A 19,907-nucleotide genomic window follows, 5' to 3' on the forward strand; every position below is an offset into this window, starting at 1 on the left:
ACAATTCCACATTTTCTTAAGTGATCACCAAACTCGAAACTCAGATATTCACCCCCACGATCAGACCGTAGGAACTTGATCTTCTTGTTACGATGATTTTCCACTTCACTCTGAAATTGCTTGAACTTTTCAAATGTTTCAGACTTGTGCTTCATCAAGTAGACAAAACCATACCTACTCAAATCGTCAGTGAAGGTGAGAAAATAACGATATCCGCCGCGTGCTTCCACGCTCATTGGACCACACACATCGGTATGTATGATTTCCAATAAGTCACTTGCACGCTCCATTGTTCCGGAGAATGGAGTCTTAGTCATCTTGCCCATGAGGCATGGTTCGCACGTGTCAAGTGAATCAAAGTCAAGTGACTCCAAAAGTCCATTAGCATGGAGTTTCTTCATGCGCTTTACACCAATATGACCCAAGCGGCAGTGCCACAAAAATATGGCGCTATCATTGTTTACTCTAACTCTTTTGGTCTCAATGTTATGTATATGCGTATCGCTATCAAGATTCAATATGAACAATCCTCTCACATTTGGTGCATGACCATAAAAGATGTTACTCATAGAAATAGAACAACCATTATTCTCTGACTTAAAAGAGTAACCGTCTCGCAATAAACAAGATCCAGATATAATGTTCATGCTCAACGCAGGCACTAAATAACAATGATTTAAGTTCATCACTAATCCCGACGGTAGCTGAAGTGACACTGTGCCGACGGCGATTGCATCAACCTTGGAACCATTTCCTACGCGCATCATCACTTCATCTTTCGCCAGCCTTCGTCTATTCCGCAGTTCCTGTTTCAAGTTGCAAATATGAGCAACAAAACCGGTATCGAGTACCCAGGCACTACTACGAGAGCCGGTTAAGTACACATCAATAACATGTATATCAAATATACCTGATTTTTCTTTGCCCGCCTTCTTATCTGCCAGATACTTGGGGCAATTGCGCTTACAGTGACCCATACCCTTGCAATAGTAGCACTCCGTTTCAGGCTTAGGTCCAGCCTTGGGTTTCTTCGGCGGATTGGCAACAGGCTTGCCGCTCTTCTTCGAATTGCCCTTCTTGCCTTTGCCGTTTCTCTTGAAACTAGTGGTCTTATTCACCATCAACACTTGATGCTCTTTACGGAGTTCAGACTCTGCGACTTTCAACATCGCAAACAACTCGCCGGGAGACTTGTTCATCCCTTGCATGTTGTAGTTCAACACAAAGCCTTTATAGCTTGGCGGCAGTGATTGAAGGATTCTGTCAGTGATAGCTTCTTGCGGGAGTTCAATCCCCAGCTCAGCTAGACGGTTTGAGTACCCAGACATTTTGAGCACATGTTCACTGACAGACGAGTTTTCCTCCATCTTGCAAGCATAGAATTTATCGGAGGTCTCATACCTCTCGATCCGGGCGTTCTTCTGAAAGATAAACTTCAACTCCTGGAACATGTCAAATGCTCCATGACGCTCAAAGCGACGTTGAAGTCCCGGTTCTAAGCCATACAAGACTGCACATTGAACTATTGAGTAGTCCTCCTTACGTGCTAGCCAAGCGTTCTTAACATCCTGATCAGCCGTAGCGGGTGGTTCATCTCCTAGCGCAGCATTAAGGACATAATCCTTCTTCCCAGCTTGTAATATTAGCTTAAGATTACGAGCCCAGTCTACAAAGTTGCTTCCATCATCTTTCAACTTAGCTTTCTCTAGGAACGTATTAAAATTCAGGATGACTGTCGCGTGAGCCATGATCTACAACACAAATATATTCAAAGTGGACTTAGACTATGTTCAAGATAATTAGAGTTCAACTTAAATCAAATTATATGCTAAACTCCCACTCAAAAAGTACATCTCTCTAGTCATTTGAGTGGTTCATGATCCACTTACACTATCCCAAGTCCGATCATCACGTGAGTCGAGTATAGTTTCAGTGGTAAGCATCCCTATGCTAATCATATCAACTATATGATTCATGATCGACCTTTCGGTCTCATGTGTTCCGAGGCCATGTCTGCACATGCTAGGCTCGTCAAGCTTAACCCGAGTGTTCCGCGTGCGCAACTGTTTTGCACCCGTTGTATGTGAACGTTGAGTCTATCACACCCGATCATCACGTGGTGTCTCGAAACGACGAACTGTAGCAACGGTGCACAGTCGGGGAGAACACAATTTCGTCTTGAAATTTTAGTGAGAGATCACCTCATAATGCTACCGCCGTTCTAAACAAAATAAGGTGCATAAAAGGATTAACATCACATGCAATTCATAAGTGACATGATATGGCCATCATCACGTGCTTCTTGATCTCCATCACCAAAGCACCGACACGATCTTCTTGTCACCGGCGCCACACCATGATCATCCATCAACGTGTTGCCATCGGGGTTGTCGTGCTACTTATGCTATTACTACTAAAGCTACATCCTAGCAAAATAGTAAACGCATCTGCAAGCACAAACGTTAGTATAAAGACAACCCTATGGCTCCTGCCGGTTGTCGTACCATCGACGTGCAAGTCGATATTTCTATTACAACATGATCATCTCATACATCCAATATATCACATCACATCGTTGGCCACATCACATCACAATCATACCCTGCAAAAACAAGTTAGACGTCTTCTAATTTTGTTGTTGCATGTTTTACGTGGTGACCAAGGGTATCTAGTAGGATCGCATCTTACTTACGCAAACACCACAACGGAGATATATGAGTTGCTATTTAACCTCATCCAAGGACCTCCTCGGTCAAATCCGATTCAACTAAAGTTGGAGAAACCGACACTTGCCAGTCATCTTTGAGCAAAGGGGGTTACTCGTAACGATGAAACCAGTCTCTCGTAAGCGTACGAGTAATGTCGGTCCAAGCCGCTTCAATCCAACAATACCGCGGAATCAAGAAAAGACTAAGGAGGGCAGCAAAGCGCACATCACCGCCCACAAAACCTTTTGTGTTCTACTCGAGAAGACATCTACGCATGAACCTAGCTCATGATGCCACTGTTGGGGAACGTCGCAAGGGAAACAAAAAATTTCCTACGCGCACGAAGACCTATCATGGTGATGTCCATCTACGAGAGGGGATGAGTGATCTACGTACCCTCGTAGACCGTACAGCAGAAGCGTTAGAGAACGCGGTTGATGTAGTGGAACGTCCTCACGTCCCTCGATCCGCCCCGCGAACAATCCCGCGATCAGTCCCACGATCTAGTACCGAACGGACGGCACCTCCGCGTTCAGCACACGTACAGCTCGACGATGATCTCGGCCTTCTTGATCCAGCAAGAGAGATGGAGAGGTAGAAGAGTTATCGGCAGCGTGAAGGCGCTCCGGAGGTTGGTGATGACCTTGTCTCAGCAGGGCTCCGCCCGAGCTCCGCAGAAACGCGATCTATAGGAAAAACCGTGGAGGTATGTGGTCGGGCTGCCGTGGAAAAGTCGTCTCAAATCAGCCCTAAAACCTCCGTATATATAGGTGGGAGGGAGGGGGCCTTGCCTTGGGGTCCAAGGACCCTCAAGGGGTCGGCCGAGCCAAGGGGGAGGACTCTCCCCCCCAAACCGAGTTGGGCTAGGTTTGGTGGGAGGGAGTCCTCCTCCCTTCCCACCTCCTCCTTTTTTTTTCTTTTTCCTTTGATTTCTTATCCTTGGCACATAGGGACCTTTTGGGCTGTCCCACCAGCCCACTAAGGGCTGATGACCACCCTTATGGCCTATGGGCTTCCCCAGGGTGGGTTGCCCCCCCGGTGAACTCCCGGAACCCATTCGTCATTCCCGGTACATTCCCGGTAACTCCGAAAACCTTCCGGTAATCAAATGAGGTCATCCTATATATCAATCTTCGTTTCCGGACCATTCCGGAAACCCCGTGACGTCCGTGATCTCATCCGGGACTCCGAACAACATTCGGTAACCAACCATATAACTCAAATACGCATAAAACAACGTCGAACCTTAAGTGTGCAGACCCTGCGGGTTCGAGAACTATGTAGACATGACCCGAGAGACTCCTCAGTCAATATCCAATAGCGGGACCTGGATGCCCATATTGGATCCTACATATTCTACGAAGATCTTATCGTTTGAACCTCAGTGCCAAGGATTCGTATAATCCCGTATGTCATTCCCTTTGTCCTTCAGTATGTTACTTGCCCGAGATTCGATCGTCAGTATCCGCATACCTATTTCAATCTCGTTTACCGGCAAGTCTCTTTACTCGTTCCGTAATACAAGATCCCGCAACTTACACTAAGTTACATTGTTTGCAAGGCTTGTGTGTGATGTTGTATTACCGAGTGGGCCCCGAGATACCTCTCCGTCACACGGAGTGACAAATCCCAGTCTTGATCCATACTAACTCAACTAACACCTTCAGAGATACCTGTAGAGCATCTTTATAGTCACCCAGTTACGTTGCGACGTTTGATACACACAAAGCATTCCTCCGGTGTCAGTGAGTTATATGATCTCATGGTTATAGGAATAAATGCTTGACACGCAGAAAAACTGTAGCAACAAAATGACACGATCAACATGCTACGTCTATTAGTTTGGGTCTAATCCATCACGTGATTCTCCCAATGACGTGATCCAGTTATCAAGCAACAACACCTTGTTCATAATCAGAAGACACTGACTATCATCGATCAACTGGCTAGCCAACTAGAGGCATGCTAGGGACGGTGTTTTGTCTATGTATCCACACATGTAAATGAGTCGTCATTCAATACAATTATAGCATGGATAATAAACTATTATCTTGATACAGGAATTATAATAATAACTATATTTATTATTGCCTCTAGGGCATAATTCCAACAGGTTCATCCAATGAGATCATCGTGGAGCAAGTGGGAGCCACCATGGGTGTCCAGACCCTGCTGATGGTTATTGGCCAGAGAGGTGTCTCGGTCATGTCTACCTCTCTCCCGAACCCGTAGGGTCTACACACTTAAGGTTCGATGATGCTAGGGTTATAGGGAATTGTTATACGAGGTTATCGAAAGTTGTTCAGAGTCCCGGATGAGATCCCGGACATCACGAGGAGCTCCGGAATGGTCCAGAGGTAAAGATTGATATATAGGACGGATGGTTTCGGACACCGGAAGTGTTTCGGGCGTCACCGGTAACGTACCGGGACCACCGGGACCACCGGAGGTGGCCCCGGGGGTCCACCGGAAGGGGGCAACGACCCCGGGATGCTAGATGGGCCAAGTGCAGGAGGGAACCAGCCCCTAGGTGGGCTGGTGCGCCCCCACACTCAGCCCAAGGCGCAGTAGGTGGAGAGAGGGGGGAAGCCCTAGGCGCTGGTGGGCCTAAGGCCCACCTAGGGGTGCGCCACCCCCTCCCCTTGCCGTGGCCGCCGCACCTTCCATCTGGGGGGCTGCCGCACCACCTAGGGTGGGAACCCTAGGGGTGGCACCCCCTCCCCTCCTCCTATATATAGTGGGGGTTTCGGGGCTGTTTTGGACACAGTTTTCCCTCTCCCTCGGCGCAGCCCTGCTCTTCTTTCTCCTCCTCTCTGTCGGTGCTTGGCGAAGCCCTACCGGCAGACCTCGTCTCTCCATCGACACCACGCCGTCGTGCTGCTGGAGATCCTCCCCAACATCTCCGTCCTCCTTGCTGGATCAAGGTGCGGGAGACGTTACCGGGCTGCACGTGTATTGAACGCGGAGGTGTCGTAGTTCGGCACTAGATCGGAATCACACCGTGATCTGAATCGCTGCGAGTACGACTCCATCAACCGCGTTCTAGTAACTCTTCCGTTTAGCGATCTTCAAAGGTATGAAGATGCACTCACCCCTCTCTTGTTGCTGGTCTCTCCATAGGAAGATCTGAATATGCGTAGGAATTTTTTTGAATTTATGCTACGTTACCCAACATAGTCCTCGTTGGACCATGAGTCCATGACGAGTAGCTATGTGATGTCTTCTCTCCAATCTTGTGCTTCAATGTTTAGCCGTTGTGAGCTGCCCTACATGATCAAGGCATCTATGTAATTTTCCTACTATTGATATGCTTGGTTTGCTCGGATCCGATGGATTATGATATTATGTTCAGATTGTGATGAGTTATATATTTGGTTCTCCTTTTATATTATGTTCTTGAGTAATTCATGCATGTTCTCCATTGCTTTTTATTGGTTTGGCCGAGTAGTAGATTGTAACTCCAAGAGGGAGCGCTATGCATGATTGTGGGTTCATGCCCCGTGATGTCTAGCTTGAGTGACAGAAACATGAGACTAGGGGATGTGCTGTTGCCACCAGGGAGAAAACAATGGTGCTTGTGACCATGGTTGCAAGGATTGTTTACCTTACACAAAGTTCGTTAATGTTGTTGTCCGTTGCTTTGAGTTTACACTTTGGGTGGGGCTCACAACTTAATACCAGCAAGATGTTATGCATAGATATCTCAAGGTGGATGATTAGTAAGTGGATGCTGATGGATAAGCGGTCTGCTTGTCTTGGCGTACTGCCCATTACTTTTGAGCCTCTAACTTTCTTGTAGCATGATTAGCATAGCGGTGCGTTTATAATTCGGTCAATTGCCCAGGTGTAATTTGTTTACCCAACATAGTTGTTTATCGTCTTTTGGGAGAGAAACATCACTAGTGAACATCATGTGACTCGGTCCATATTACCACCATTGCTTACACCTCCATCATTTACTGCTTTTATTTAATTTTCCGTTGCAATCACTATCACCATTCCCGCTTCTGTTTTAATCCTTTGCAAACTACAAGGCCGGAGATATTGACAACCTCTCTGAACTCGTTGGGAGCAAAGTTATTTGTTGTGTGTGTAGGTCCACGTCTTCTGCTAGCGCCAGAGCAGCGGACACCTACTTGTTGATCCTCGGAGTCCTCCTAATTCGATAAACCTTCCAGTCCTCATGTAAGGGAAATCTGTTGCTGACTACATCTCCACCTTCCACTTGAGGTAACCAATGAGGGGCGAGAAGTATATCCATCAACTCGTCATCAAGCAAATTTCTGGCGCCGTTGCCGGGAGCTCCAGTCTTCAAGATAGGGGATTTGCACACTATCTTTTACCTTTGCTTTTTAGTCTTGTTAGTTTGCTTTCTAGTTTTTGCTTTAGAGTCTTATACCAAAAACCACAAAAAAAAATTAGTTGCTTTGTTCTTGCTTGTTGTTGCTACTATGGGTTCCACTCAGAACACTAAGTTGTGTGACTTCACCAATCACAAAAACAATGACTTTATCTGCACTCCTATTGCTGCTCCCGCCACTGAGGCGACCTCCTATGAGATTAAACCTGCTTTATTGAACCTTGTTATGAAAGATCAGTTCTCCGGTGCTGGAGATGATGCTGCTTTGCACTTGAATAATTTTGTTGAGCTTTGTGGTATGCAAACGTACAAAGAAGTAGATGGTGATGTTGTTAAACTTAAGCTTTTTCCTTTCTCCTTGAGAGGAGGATCTAAAGTGTGGCTTCAATCTTTGCCTAGGAATAGCATAGATTCTTGGGATAAGTGCAAAGATGCTTTTATTGGGAAGTATTGCCCGCCTACTAAGATTATCTAGTTAAGAAGTAACATTATGAATTTTGGGCAGCTGGATAATGAACACGTTGCCCAAGCTTGGGAGCGTATGAAATCTCTTGTTAAGAATTGCCCTACACATGGATGGTTATCCAAACTTTATATGCAGGATTGAACTACTTGGATGGTTATCCAAACTTTCTATGCAGGATTGAACTTTACCTCGCGGAATCTGTTGGACTGGGCCGCGGGAGGAACCTTTATGTCAACTACACTTGGTGCTGCCACAAAACTATTGGACGAGATGATGACAAATTATTCTCAATGGCACACCGAGAGAGCTCCAACAGGTAGGACGGTAAACTCTATTGAGGAGATCTCCTCCCTTAATGATAAGGTTGACATGATCACGACTTTACTTACTAAGCAAGCTCTTATTGATCCTCATGATGTTCCTTTAAAATCTTTGGTTGCTCAAGAAAGAGAGCAAGTTGATGTTAATTTTATTTCTAGGAACAACTTTAATAATAATGCTTATAGGAGTAATTTTGGTAGCAATCATAGACCGTTCCCATCCAACAACTATGGGAACAACAACACTTATCCTAGCACCAAAAACTCCACTTCTAAATTAGAGAGCATGCTTAAAGACTTTATCACTTCTCAAAAAGCCTTCAACAAAAGTGTAGAACAGAAATTAGAAAAATTAGATAGTCTCTCTTTGAAGGTAGACAACATAGCTCATGATGTAGAGATGCTTAAAATTAGAACTTCCCCACTTGAGGAAAGGAAAACCACACCCATGAATGCTATCCAAGTCTAAATTAATGAGAACAAAAGAATGCTAGCCAAACTTAAGGATAGATGGTCTAGAGAAAAAGAAGAGGAAGATAGGATTAAGAGCCTTCCTACACACACTACCCTTGCTACTATACAAGTTGTTGAGGATCTCAAAACTAATAGCACCCATCACATCTCTAGTCCCAATGGACCTATTAATGGTGATGCTAATACCTCAACTTTAGGACAAGAAGGTCCTTTGAACCTAGAGACAACCAAAAGAATGAGCTTAGATGACATCACCACCACTTTTATTAATGGTAGTAATCTTGATTTTGATAATGTAGTCTTTCTGAAGTTATCACTTTTTTTGCAAATAATGGTTAAAGACCCCCACACAAGTACACTCAATATTGCCTTCACCGAGCATATTACCAATGCTCTTATCAAAGCTAGGGAGGAGAAGCTCAAGCTAGAGACTTCTATTCCCAGAAAACTAGAAGATGGTTGGGATCCTATGGTCAAGATTAAATTGAATAATTTCTCTTGCTTTGCTTTATGTGATGTTGGATCTAGTGCCTCCGTTATGCCCAAAAGAATGTATGATATGCTTGATTTGAAACCTTTTGATCAATGTTCTTTTGGTGTTCGTCTTGTTGATTCTTCCATAAATAAACCTTTAGGGAGAATTGATGATGTTCTTATTGTTGTCAATGATAATTATGTTCCCGTTGATTTTTTTATTATGGACATTGAGTGTGATCCCTCATGCCAATTATTTTGGGACGTCCTTTTCTCCGCACCGTTGGTGCTATCATTGACATGAAAGAAGGCACCATTAGATTCCAATTTCCCCTTAAAAAGGGAATGGAACACTTCCCTCGAAAGAAGATTAATTTACCTTATGAGTCCGTCATTCGGGCAAGTTATTCTTTTGGAGTTGATAATACTTGATCTTTTTGCATCATGCCTAGCTCAAAGTTATAAAAAGAAAGTGCTTGTTGGGAGGCAACCCAATTTGCTTTTCATTTTAGTTTTAGTGGTGTTGATGCTTGTTACTACTATAGCAACATCAGCGTATCTTTATGTTCAATCTTTGTGTCAAGTTTTAGCCTCCGATTGCAAGAAAGTTCAAAAGTTGTGACATGTTGTCTAGAAATAGATTCTGTTTTCTTGACGGAACAATTCGCCAAAAATCACCATATCATCTTTTTGATCTGAAAGTTTATAGTATGCTCGATATAATTGTATTTCTCGCGTATGTTTTGAGTTTTTTGATTTGAGTTGCAGAAGTGCCCCGAAAAAATTATTTACTACTTGTTGTTCTGTTTTTCCGAGATTCTGCCACGTTTTGCGTTTTAACTGTTTTGCAAATCTTAAGCTTGCATTTTCTTTGCAAAAACCTTTTGGCAATCTTGAGAAACAGTAGCTCTTCATGAAAATCTTTATTTAGAGTAGGTAATACATTATTTTATTATGGGCACTAACCACTCTAATCAGCTTATGATGAGTTTCGTATGAAGGGAGTTTTCAAGTATGCGATGGAAGATGATGAAAGAAGATCCAGGAGTGTCAAGCGCTCAAGCTTGGGGATGCCCCCATGCACCCCCAAGAAATATTCAAGGAGACTCAAGCGTCTAAGCTTGGCGATGCCCTCGTGTATCCCCTTCTCCATCAACAATCATCAGTTCGTCCTTCTCCATGCTATATTTTTATCACTACATATGTTATGTGCTATGCTTGGAGCGTCCCGCTCTTTAATTTTTAGTTTGTTTTAGTTTTTCTTGCTGTTCATAACAAGTCGGAACCTAGCCTTCCTTGTTTGGGAGAGAAACACGCTCCACTCCACCCTAGAACACAACATAGGTTTTCATGCTTATCTTTTTGTGTGTTCTTTATCTTTTCATAGCTGCTGTCATGCTTAGCTCTTAGTTTTCGTGCTTTATCTTTTTAAGAGCTTTCAATTAGGTTGCTTTTGGAACTCTCTTGAGTTATCATGCTTATCTTGTTTAGAGAGTTGGCTTGTTGCACTGAGTTTGTGTGTCTTGCATGAGTAGGTAATTGAGGTTGCTATTTAAGTACAGTAGTAACTTGCAATAGTTTTGAGGTATTGATTTGAGTAATGTTTGGACTATTGGTGTCAAGAGCTTGAGCCTATTAGTGATAGGTGTCGTATTTTGGGAAATCCGTGTTTTTTCAAACCTAAAAAAATTAGTTGAGAACTCTAGCTACTAGATTGATCGCTAACCTCTGAAGGGGTTGGAATATATAGGTACCCTCATGTTACCATGGGTCGAGGATGCGCAAGCATAACCAAACCCCCAAACACTCCTCCTCAGGGTACTTGTCTCTTTGTGAATTTCCTAACTAGATAGAGAATTACCGATAATAAATGTATGAGTTCTTCGGACTAATGCGAGTAATTGATTGTTGGCACTTCCACCATCCATATTTTGCTAGCCTCTTCGGTACCGTGCATTGCCCTTTCTCATCTTGAGAGTTGGTGCAATCTTCACCAGTGCATCCAAACCCTTGGCATGATACGCTCTGTCATCATAAGCCTCATTATATCCTTCCTCAAAACAGCCACCATACCTACCTATTAAGGCATTTCCATAGCCTTTCCGAGATACATTGTCATGCAACATCCACCATCTCATGACTTGATCTTCATGTCATACATGTTTTTGCTTGATCGAGGAGCCGCATGCTAGTTGGGCCTTGCCCTTATTATTTCTACATGACGCGCTAGTTTCATTGCATATCCTGCTACACTGGCAGAGGCGTACATTTGAATACATCATGATAGTTTTCATTTGTCTTTATGTTGAGTACTTCTTATAAAGTGTGAAGATCTTATTTTTATTCTTGTAAAACATAGAGTGTTGCCCTTAAGTGAGGAAAAGATCCCAAAGAGGACAAATTAAAAGATTAAAAGATCCCAAAAGAGGACAAATTAAATGATCCCAAAGAGGACAAATGAGAGATAAATAGAAAGAGCCAAAGAGGCCACAAAAAAGAGAGAGAGAAGGGGGCAACACTACTATTCCTTCTGAAAGATCCACACTCGTACTCCATTGTTATATTTGTACTACATAGAGATTATCATTCATGCATAACTATGTGGGGACCCTTACACTATGGAACTTGGCTTGTATATTCCAATGATGAGCCTCCTCAAATGAGCTCTAGGTCTCCATGAGCAAGCAAGTTGGATGCACCCCCACTAATTCCATTGGAGAGCTTATCTTAGATCATATGTGCATCCGTTGCATGGCAATCCCTACTTCTCACATCATATCTATCATTTGGCTTTCTCTCGCCTATGGTTTTCCTCATTGATGTGAGCCTTTCACACCTTTTTGTCTTCCTTCCTCATCATTATTATATTTGCCATCCTAAGTGCCAACATATCTTGCTTGCGCTCATCCATTGCATGAGTGCTCAAAGTAGAAAGGGAGAGGATCATTTTGACTTGTGCCTCACTAGTGTTCTCGGGATGAGTCAAAATAAGATTCCGAAGGAGACCAAGTGTGAAGTTTTAGTAGATTGAGTTCTCAATTAAAATATTTTTTATGCTCTAAACTCATATCCCACTTTTTGCACGCAAACACCATTTGGAGACATTCGAGTCACGGACAACGAGAGCTCTTGCACCTTTATGTTCTTACTTTGCTATTTTCAATACTAAATATAAACTCTTGCTTGTTATTGTCTTGACTTGAATTGCATATATTACTTGCTTTCCTCTGAAGTTCTTATATGTGTGTTAGCATGTCACCATAGAAATTATTTGTGTTATCATTTACCTACTCGAGGACGAGCAGGAATTAAGCTTGGGGATGTTGACACGTCCCAAACGTATCTATAATTTCTGTTTATTCCATGATCTTTTGGGTGACATTGTTATATGTTTTGCTACACTTTCATACCTTTTTACACATATTTGGACTAACCTACTAATGCAGTGCACCCAGTGCCATTTTCTGTCTGCTGATGTCTTTTTTAAGGGACTTTTACCCCAATTTACACAGTCCCAAAAATCTCGAGAAAAATACATAAAAATCAGCATGACGGAAGCTTCACGGGGTAACATGGTGGGCCAGAGGGGATCCAGGGCCTGCCCAGGCGGCCTCCCTGCGCGGCCCCCTCCTGGCCGCGCCACCAGATCGCCTGGGTGGGGCCCACCTCCTCTGGTGCCTGCTACGTCAACAAAAGTCCTTCCCCGGCAGTGGTGCCAGAGATCCTTCTGTCGTCTCTTGAGCTTTCGTTGGTTTTTCCCTTGAAGAGGAAATGGTGATGCTGCACAGGAGCAGTAAGTATTTCCCTCAGTTTGAGAACCAAGGTATGAATCCAGTAGGAGAATCTCGTCAAGTCCAGAGTACGTGCGCAAACACAAAAGAGCTTGCACCCAACCCTTTGAAGGGGTTGTCAATCCCTTCAAGATTGTTTGCAAAGTGAGATATGAAGGCGGAAAGTGCAACGAAGTAAAAAGTGTAAGGCTGAAAAGATGGTGTGGAGTAGACCCTGGGGGCCATAGTGTTCACTAGAGGCTTCTCTCAAAATAGCAAGTATTACGATGGGTGAACAAATTACTGTCGAGCAATTGATAGAACCGCGCAAAGTCATGACGATATCTAAGGCAATGATCATACATATAGGCATCACGTCCGAGACAAGTAGACCAATACTTTCTGCATCTACCACTATTACTCCACACATCGACCGCTATCCAGCATGCATCTAGTGTATTGAGTTCATGACGAACAGAGTAACGCCTTAAGCAAGATGGCATGATGTAGAGGGATAAGCTCAAACCAATGATGAAAACCCCATCTTTTTACCCTTGATGGCAACAACACGATACGTGCCTCGCTATCCCTTCTGTCACTGGGTGAGTTCACCGCACCAAACCAAGCACTTCTCCCATTGCAAGAATCATAGATCTAGTTGGCGAGACAAAACCCACAACTCGAAGAGAATTACAAGGATATGAAATCATGCATAAGAGAGATCAGAAGAAACTCAAATAAGATTCATAGATAATCTGATCATAAATCCACAATTCATCGGATCTCAACAAACACACCACAAAAGAAGATTACATCGGATAGATCTCCATGAAGATCATGGAGAACTTTGTATTGAAGATCCAAGAGAGAGAAGAAGCCATCTGGTTACTAGCTATGGACCCGTAGGTCTATGGTGAACTACTCACGCATCATCGGAGAGGTCATGGTGTTGATGAAGAATCCTTCCGTGTCCGAATCCCCCCTCCGGCAGGGCACGAGAACGTGCCCTAGATGGGATCTTGCGGAGATAGAAACTTGCGGCGGCGGAAAAGTACTTTCGATGATCTCCTGATTTTTTGTGGAATTTTTGGGGATATATAGGCGCAAAACCTAGGGCAAAGGAGGTCCAGGGGGCCCACAAGCCTGAGGGCCGCGGCCTCCCCCCTGGCCGCGGGTTGGGGGCTTGTGGGGCCTCTCGGGACCCCCTGCCTTGGCTCTCAAGTCTCTTGATCTTCTTCCGTTACGGAAAAAATCTTTTCGGGGATTTTATTCCGTTTGGACTCCATTTCAAATTCCCCTCTCAAAAAACAGGAACTGGCACTTGGCACTGAGTTAATAAGTTAGTCCCAAAAAATATATAAAAGGCATGCAAAACATCCAAAGTTTGACAAGATAATAGCATGAAACCATCAAAAATTATAGATACGTTGGAGACGTATCAGTGCACTCCTTCGGCCTATATTTACCTCTCCGAGAGAAATCCTATCAGAAGATCCAGAATCGCGAATTTCTCCATCGTTCCGCCGACGTAGCGCTTCCGAGATCGGGAGCGCCAGAACATCTCTTCCTGGCACCCTGCCGGAGGGAGGATTAACCTCCGGGAGCTTCTCCACCACCATCGACGTTTCCCGGACGTGACGTGAGTAGTCCTCCTTGGACCATGAGTCCATGACCAGTAGCTATGTGATGTCTTCTCTTCAATCTTGTGCTTCAATCTATGTAATTTTCCTGCTATTGATATGCTTGGTTTGCTAGGATCCGATGGATTATGAGATTATGTTCAGATTGTGATGAGTTATATATTTGGTTCTCCTTTTATATTATGTTCTTGAGTAATTCATGCATGTTTTCCATTGCTTTTTGTTGCTTTGGCCGAGTAGTAGATTGTAACTCCAAGAGGGAGCATTATGCATGATTGTGGGTTCATGCCCTCTGATGTCTAGCTTGAGTGACAGAAACATGGGACTAGGGGATGTGCTGTTGCCACTAGGGAGAAAACAATGGTGCTTGTGACCACGGTTGCAAGGATTGTTTACCTTACGCAAAGTTCGTTAATGCAGTTGTCCGTTGCTTTGAGTTTACTCTTTAGGTGGGACTCGCAACTTAATACCAGCGAGATGTTCTGGATAGATATCTCAAGGTGGATGATTAGTAAGTAGATGTTGATGGATAAACAGTCTACTTGTCTTGGCGTACTGCCCATTACTTTTGAGCCTCTAACTTTCTTGTAGCATGATTAGCATTGCAGTGCGTTTATAATTCGGTCAATTGCCCAACTGTAATTTGTTTACCCATCATAGTTGTTTATCGTCTTTTGGAAGAGAGATATCACTAGTGAACATCATGTGACTCCGGTCCATATTACCACCATTGCTTACACCTCCATCATTTACTGCTTTTATTTACTTTTTCGTTGCAATCACTATCACTATTCTCGCTTGTCTTTTGATCCTTTGCAAACTACAAGGCCGGAGATATTGACAACCTCTGTGAACTCGTTGGGAGCAAAGTTATTTGCTGTGTGTGCAGGTCCACGTCTTCTGCTAGCGCCAGAGCAGCGGACACCTACTTGTTGATCCTCGGAGTCCTTCAGGTTCGATAAACCTAACAGTCCCCGTGTAAGGGAAATCTGCTGCTGACTACTTCTCCACCTTCCACTTGGGGTAACCAACGAGGGGCGAGAAGTATATCCATCAACTCGTCATGAGCGACGTCTTCGACGTCAACCCCATGGGGCATCAATTTTGGAGACATTCATCTTTGGAGACATTCATCGGCTGGACGAACACGTGGAGGGCTTGGTGGTTAGGCGCCGGTAGGTGGTGGACCGGTGCTTCATCCTACACATCGATGGCGGCGGATTTCGACGACGTGGCGCAGTAGAGACTCGGCGTTTGATGGATACCGATGGACTCGTGCAGGAGGACGACGATGTCTAGCGTCGTGGTGCCATCAATGGCAAAGAGGCCTGGCAAGGTCGATACGTCAATATCTGATCTAAGGATGGATCGATCGATAAAGGAGGTAACGGCCTTTGCAGCATGCACATGTGGTGCCCCACTAAAAATGCGACGGACCAGTGTGTAACCTAGTCTAGGTATTATGGCTTGGATGGGGAGTCCGACATTAGATGTTATTAGGTGTTGATGTGATATCTGTTTGGTATTAGGCTCGGACATTCGACACCCATTCATCACGGGAATAGGAGTAGTGATCGGTGTTGTCAAGATGGTGGTTTCAGACTTACTTATGTAGTACTTTGTAAGGGTTTTATAAATAATTAATAAAATAACTGGATGCATGCCCAAATGCATAGGTTTGGGATACATTCTTCTTTTCAATAAAAAAACACCATTTGGAAAGTAACCTAACCTTAAATTCTCAAGATTAGTAAGACCCAATCCACTTTTTTCGTGGGCCTACATACTACTCCCTCCATCGTAAAATTCTTGTCTCAGATTTATTTAAATATAAATGTATCTAGTTATATTTTAGTGTTAGATACATCCACATCTACAGAAATCTAAGACAAGAATTTTAAAACGGAGGTAGTACATGTCATCTTACCATATGGTACACTCCTATAAAAACTTACCATATGAAACTTTTTTCTTGCTATTGCCTCCGTGTCAAAAGAGTCGAGTCATGCATGCATGCCACTATCTCTATCTACTTACTCCCTTCGTTTCAAAATTTATGTCTTCGTTTGTTTAAAATGAATGTATCTAAATACTAAAATGTGTCTAGATACATTTATATCTATACAAATCTAAGGCAAGAATTTTAGAACAGAAAGAGTATAATATGGTTTTAAGAATTGTATCGCGTCAGCTCGAGCAATTTGGCACCGTGCCTACCTTTCTTCTGTCGTTTGTTACCATCGCACATGTACCAAGAGGTGGCGTTATAGTATTTCTTTCCATGTGAATGGCTTCTTTTGAGTTAAAACCTTACCGAAAGACCAAAAATATAACATTATTGGCTCGGCTTTGGCATGCAGTGGCACTGCACCTAACCTTACGGAACGAGTATCATCTCGTACCGGTAGCCAAAAGAACAAGACAAGTATTTGTTCGTGTACTGTAGGAGTAGCCCACGTCCATTGAACCTTACTAATTAACCTGATGCCATACGAACTTTCTGGAGTATATGTATGGAGTACACGCATGAAAACAGAACGCCTAGTTTATGCGCATATATACATACAGATAAACTTACGGTGAAAACGACCCTACACTGATTAACCCCCGTCCGTCGAGATGGTTCCTTGCTTCAGTTACTAGCAAACCCTGGTTCCGTGGTCCCGTGCAAAACACCGTCGTAATGGCGTATTAGCGCGACCTCAGCACAGCCACACGGCCTTGATAAGGAGGAACATCGATCAACTAAGATGCTTCCGGAAATCGCAAGTAACAGCGCGTGGAGTCGCAGCAATTCCGCGAGAGTCTGCAATCTGAGAACAACTAATCGCCTCCGTGAGAGTGAGACATCGTTTATATTCTAATTCTCTTTCGGGTCCCTTTCGAGCCCCACTCTCCATGAACGCCATCGCGCCAACAGTCGCTGCCACATTCCTTACCCGGGAATGGGATATGGCGCTCGTCAAACCTGTAAGAGGAAATGGCCACTTTTGGCGCGAGATCTGGGCGGCGGGAAAGCTTAAAACCGGCCACCCATCACACGAACCGCACGCACCGGCCGCCCACTTGATCTGATGATCGCACGCTGGGGACGCGGTACGTAGCATGCCCAGGGAAGCCACGCAGCCCGTGCCGACGTGCAGCTAGCTAACCCGGCCGCCGACGCGCGCGCGCTTAGTAGTAATAGTTTTCTCCCGCCACGCCGGAGAGGGAAACGGTCGGTCGAGGAGAGGAAGAGGACGGAACGCAGGCATGGCAGCGCAGGAGGCGTCGCAGGCGCTGCGGTGGCGCTACGGCGACGTGGACGACGGCAACTTCTCCGTGCGCGGCGGCCGCGGCGTGCCGCTGCTCGCGACGCTCTTCGCCATCCTCGTCTTCTTCGTGGGCGTCTGCATCTACCTCCGCTGGGCGTGCCGCCGGTACAACCCCGACCCAACGCTTCCCAGCTCGTTTTCCTACTCCTCCTCGTCGCCATCGTCGTCGTCCGTTGCGGCGCCCGGTGCCCCCTCCTCGGTGGCAGGCCTCGACGCCGCCGCGATAGCCGGCTTGCCCGTGACGATGTACCGCCCTTCTCCGTCGTCGGCGTCCCCTGGTGGCGAGGACGACGCGGCGCAGTGCCCGATATGCCTCGGCGAGTTCGCGGAGGGCGAGAGTGTGAAGGCGCTGCCCCGGTGCGGGCACTGCTTCCACCCGGAGTGCGTGGACGCGTGGCTGTGTTCGCATCCCAGCTGCCCGGTGTGCCGGGGCTCGCTTCTCGCCGATACCTCCACCATCAAAACTGTGGACGCAAGCGAGGCTGTCTGATCGACCCTGCCATTCTCGGCACCAAGTGTGGGAACTGCACCGCTCAGCGACACTGCGACTTGGTACATTGGAGCACCGCCAAATTACATTGCACTGACCGATGGCTAGCTGCTGCACGTACGCGCCACGGCGCCAGTGTTCAGGCATGGTTGATTGGTGGTGACGGATCATTTTTGCTGAGTGTTTATTTTGTCTTCCAACGGATCATTTTTGCTTAGTTAATATGCATGCCAGTGAGTTTTTATGGGCGTTTGATATTGCCCACCACAATAATTGAAACGACCTGCATCTTTCCCTGTCCCGTTTGCATAATATCCTACGCTTTTCGGCGTTTTTGCAGATCGATCTGTGGAGGAAGGATGACTTGCTCGAGAACAAATGCCACCATGGACCGTTGCACTTGCACCTCACCGTTGGTTGGGGCCACTTTAGCTTTCAGTCGCACCAAGCGGAAAACCTGCATGCATGCCACTAAACTCATACGGACGAGTATACTAAACCTTTCCAGCCCACAATGTGTAGGTTTATTCGTTTTTCTAGAACAAAGACTCACGACGAGGCCGGGTTAAAATGAACAAAACCATCAATCGATCACGATTACAGCAAATCCAACTTACAAACAGAAGGAAATAAAAGCAAAGAAAACAAAGGATCCAACCCAAACGGATGATACAAAGTGTTACACGAAGTTTGATACAAAGTGTTACACGAAGTTCACGAAATATCAACAAAGAAGCTAAGAGCATATACAACTAGGCCCTTCATATCGCCCATATACGTTCGAATTGAAGGTCAGGTTACAAAAATACCACCCAACCGGAACTCTTAAATCGTCCATATATGTTCACGTTGTCCGGAACCACCGAAGCCAACCCATACACTAGTAGAAAAGAGGGCTTTGGTCTAGGTCCTGAAATCCTATTAGTCCCGGTTCACATATGAACCATTGGTCCCAGTTCGTGAGGCCAGGGCACCGGCCGGGCATCGTGGGCCATTGGTCCCGGTTCGTCTCAGCCCTTTTGTCTCGGTTCCAGACAAGAACCGGGACTAATAGGCCGACAAACGTTCGTATCCCCTTTAGTCCCGGTTGGTGGGTCAAACCGGGACTAAGGTGTGGTGGCGGGTGTTCGTACAACCGTTCGTATCCTCCTTTAGTCCTGGTTAGTGGATCAAACCGGGATGGCGACCCTTCGAATCACCCCTTTAGTGCCGGTTTGTCGTCCAAACGGGACTAAAGTTCGAAACGGTTCACCCTCCCGCGTCGTTTCCAGCGATGAAAACTGCAACCGAAGCAGAGTCGTCTATCGCCATTCTCTGTTCTTCTTCTTCCTCTAGCTCTCTCCTCTCTTCTTCTTCTTCCTCTCTTCTTCCCCTCTCTTCTTCCATTCTTATTCCACCGTGACGTATGAAACCGGAGTGCTGCACACACATGGCACGAACAATCTCAGGGTTGGGTACACGAACGAGAGCTGGGCGGTGCCAAATTTTCTTAGACGGTTCCAGGAGTGGGTTGACGCCGCGCCGGAGCATGAAGCGTTCTTGGGGCTTGACCTGGAGTTCACGGCCAACCATCAAGGTGTTGCCGTCATCCAGCTGTGTTTCAAACAGAATGTCTGTTGGGGAACGTCGCATGGGAAACAAAAGTTTTCCTACGCGCACGAAGACCTATCATGGTGATGTCCATCTACGAGAGGGGATGTGTGATCTACGTACCCTTGTAGACCGTACAGCAGAAGCGTTAGTGAACGCGGTTGATGTAGTGGAACGTCCTCACGTCCCTCGATCCGCCCCGCGAACCGTCCCGCGATCAGTGCCACGATCTAGTGCCGAACGGACGACACCTCCGCGTTCAGCACACGTACAACTCGACAATGATCTCGGCCTTCTTGAT

At 45.5% G+C, this 19,907-nt stretch overlaps 1 protein-coding gene across 1 annotated transcript; it reads left to right on the plus strand.

Annotated features, from left to right (window-relative positions):
- The first annotated feature begins 17,279 nt into the window (after positions 1-17,279).
- Positions 17,280-18,312, plus strand: LOC123440567 (RING-H2 finger protein ATL66). Its single transcript, XM_045117131.1, has one exon. The coding sequence runs from the start codon at positions 17,465-17,467 to the stop codon at positions 18,014-18,016; it is 552 nt and encodes a 183-aa protein (XP_044973066.1). The 5' UTR covers positions 17,280-17,464; the 3' UTR covers positions 18,017-18,312.
- The last annotated feature ends 1,595 nt before the right edge of the window (positions 18,313-19,907 follow it).

The sequence above is a fragment of the Hordeum vulgare genome, chromosome 3H, assembly GCF_904849725.1.
Source record: "Hordeum vulgare subsp. vulgare chromosome 3H, MorexV3_pseudomolecules_assembly, whole genome shotgun sequence".
Taxonomy (NCBI): Eukaryota; Viridiplantae; Streptophyta; class Magnoliopsida; order Poales; family Poaceae; genus Hordeum; species Hordeum vulgare.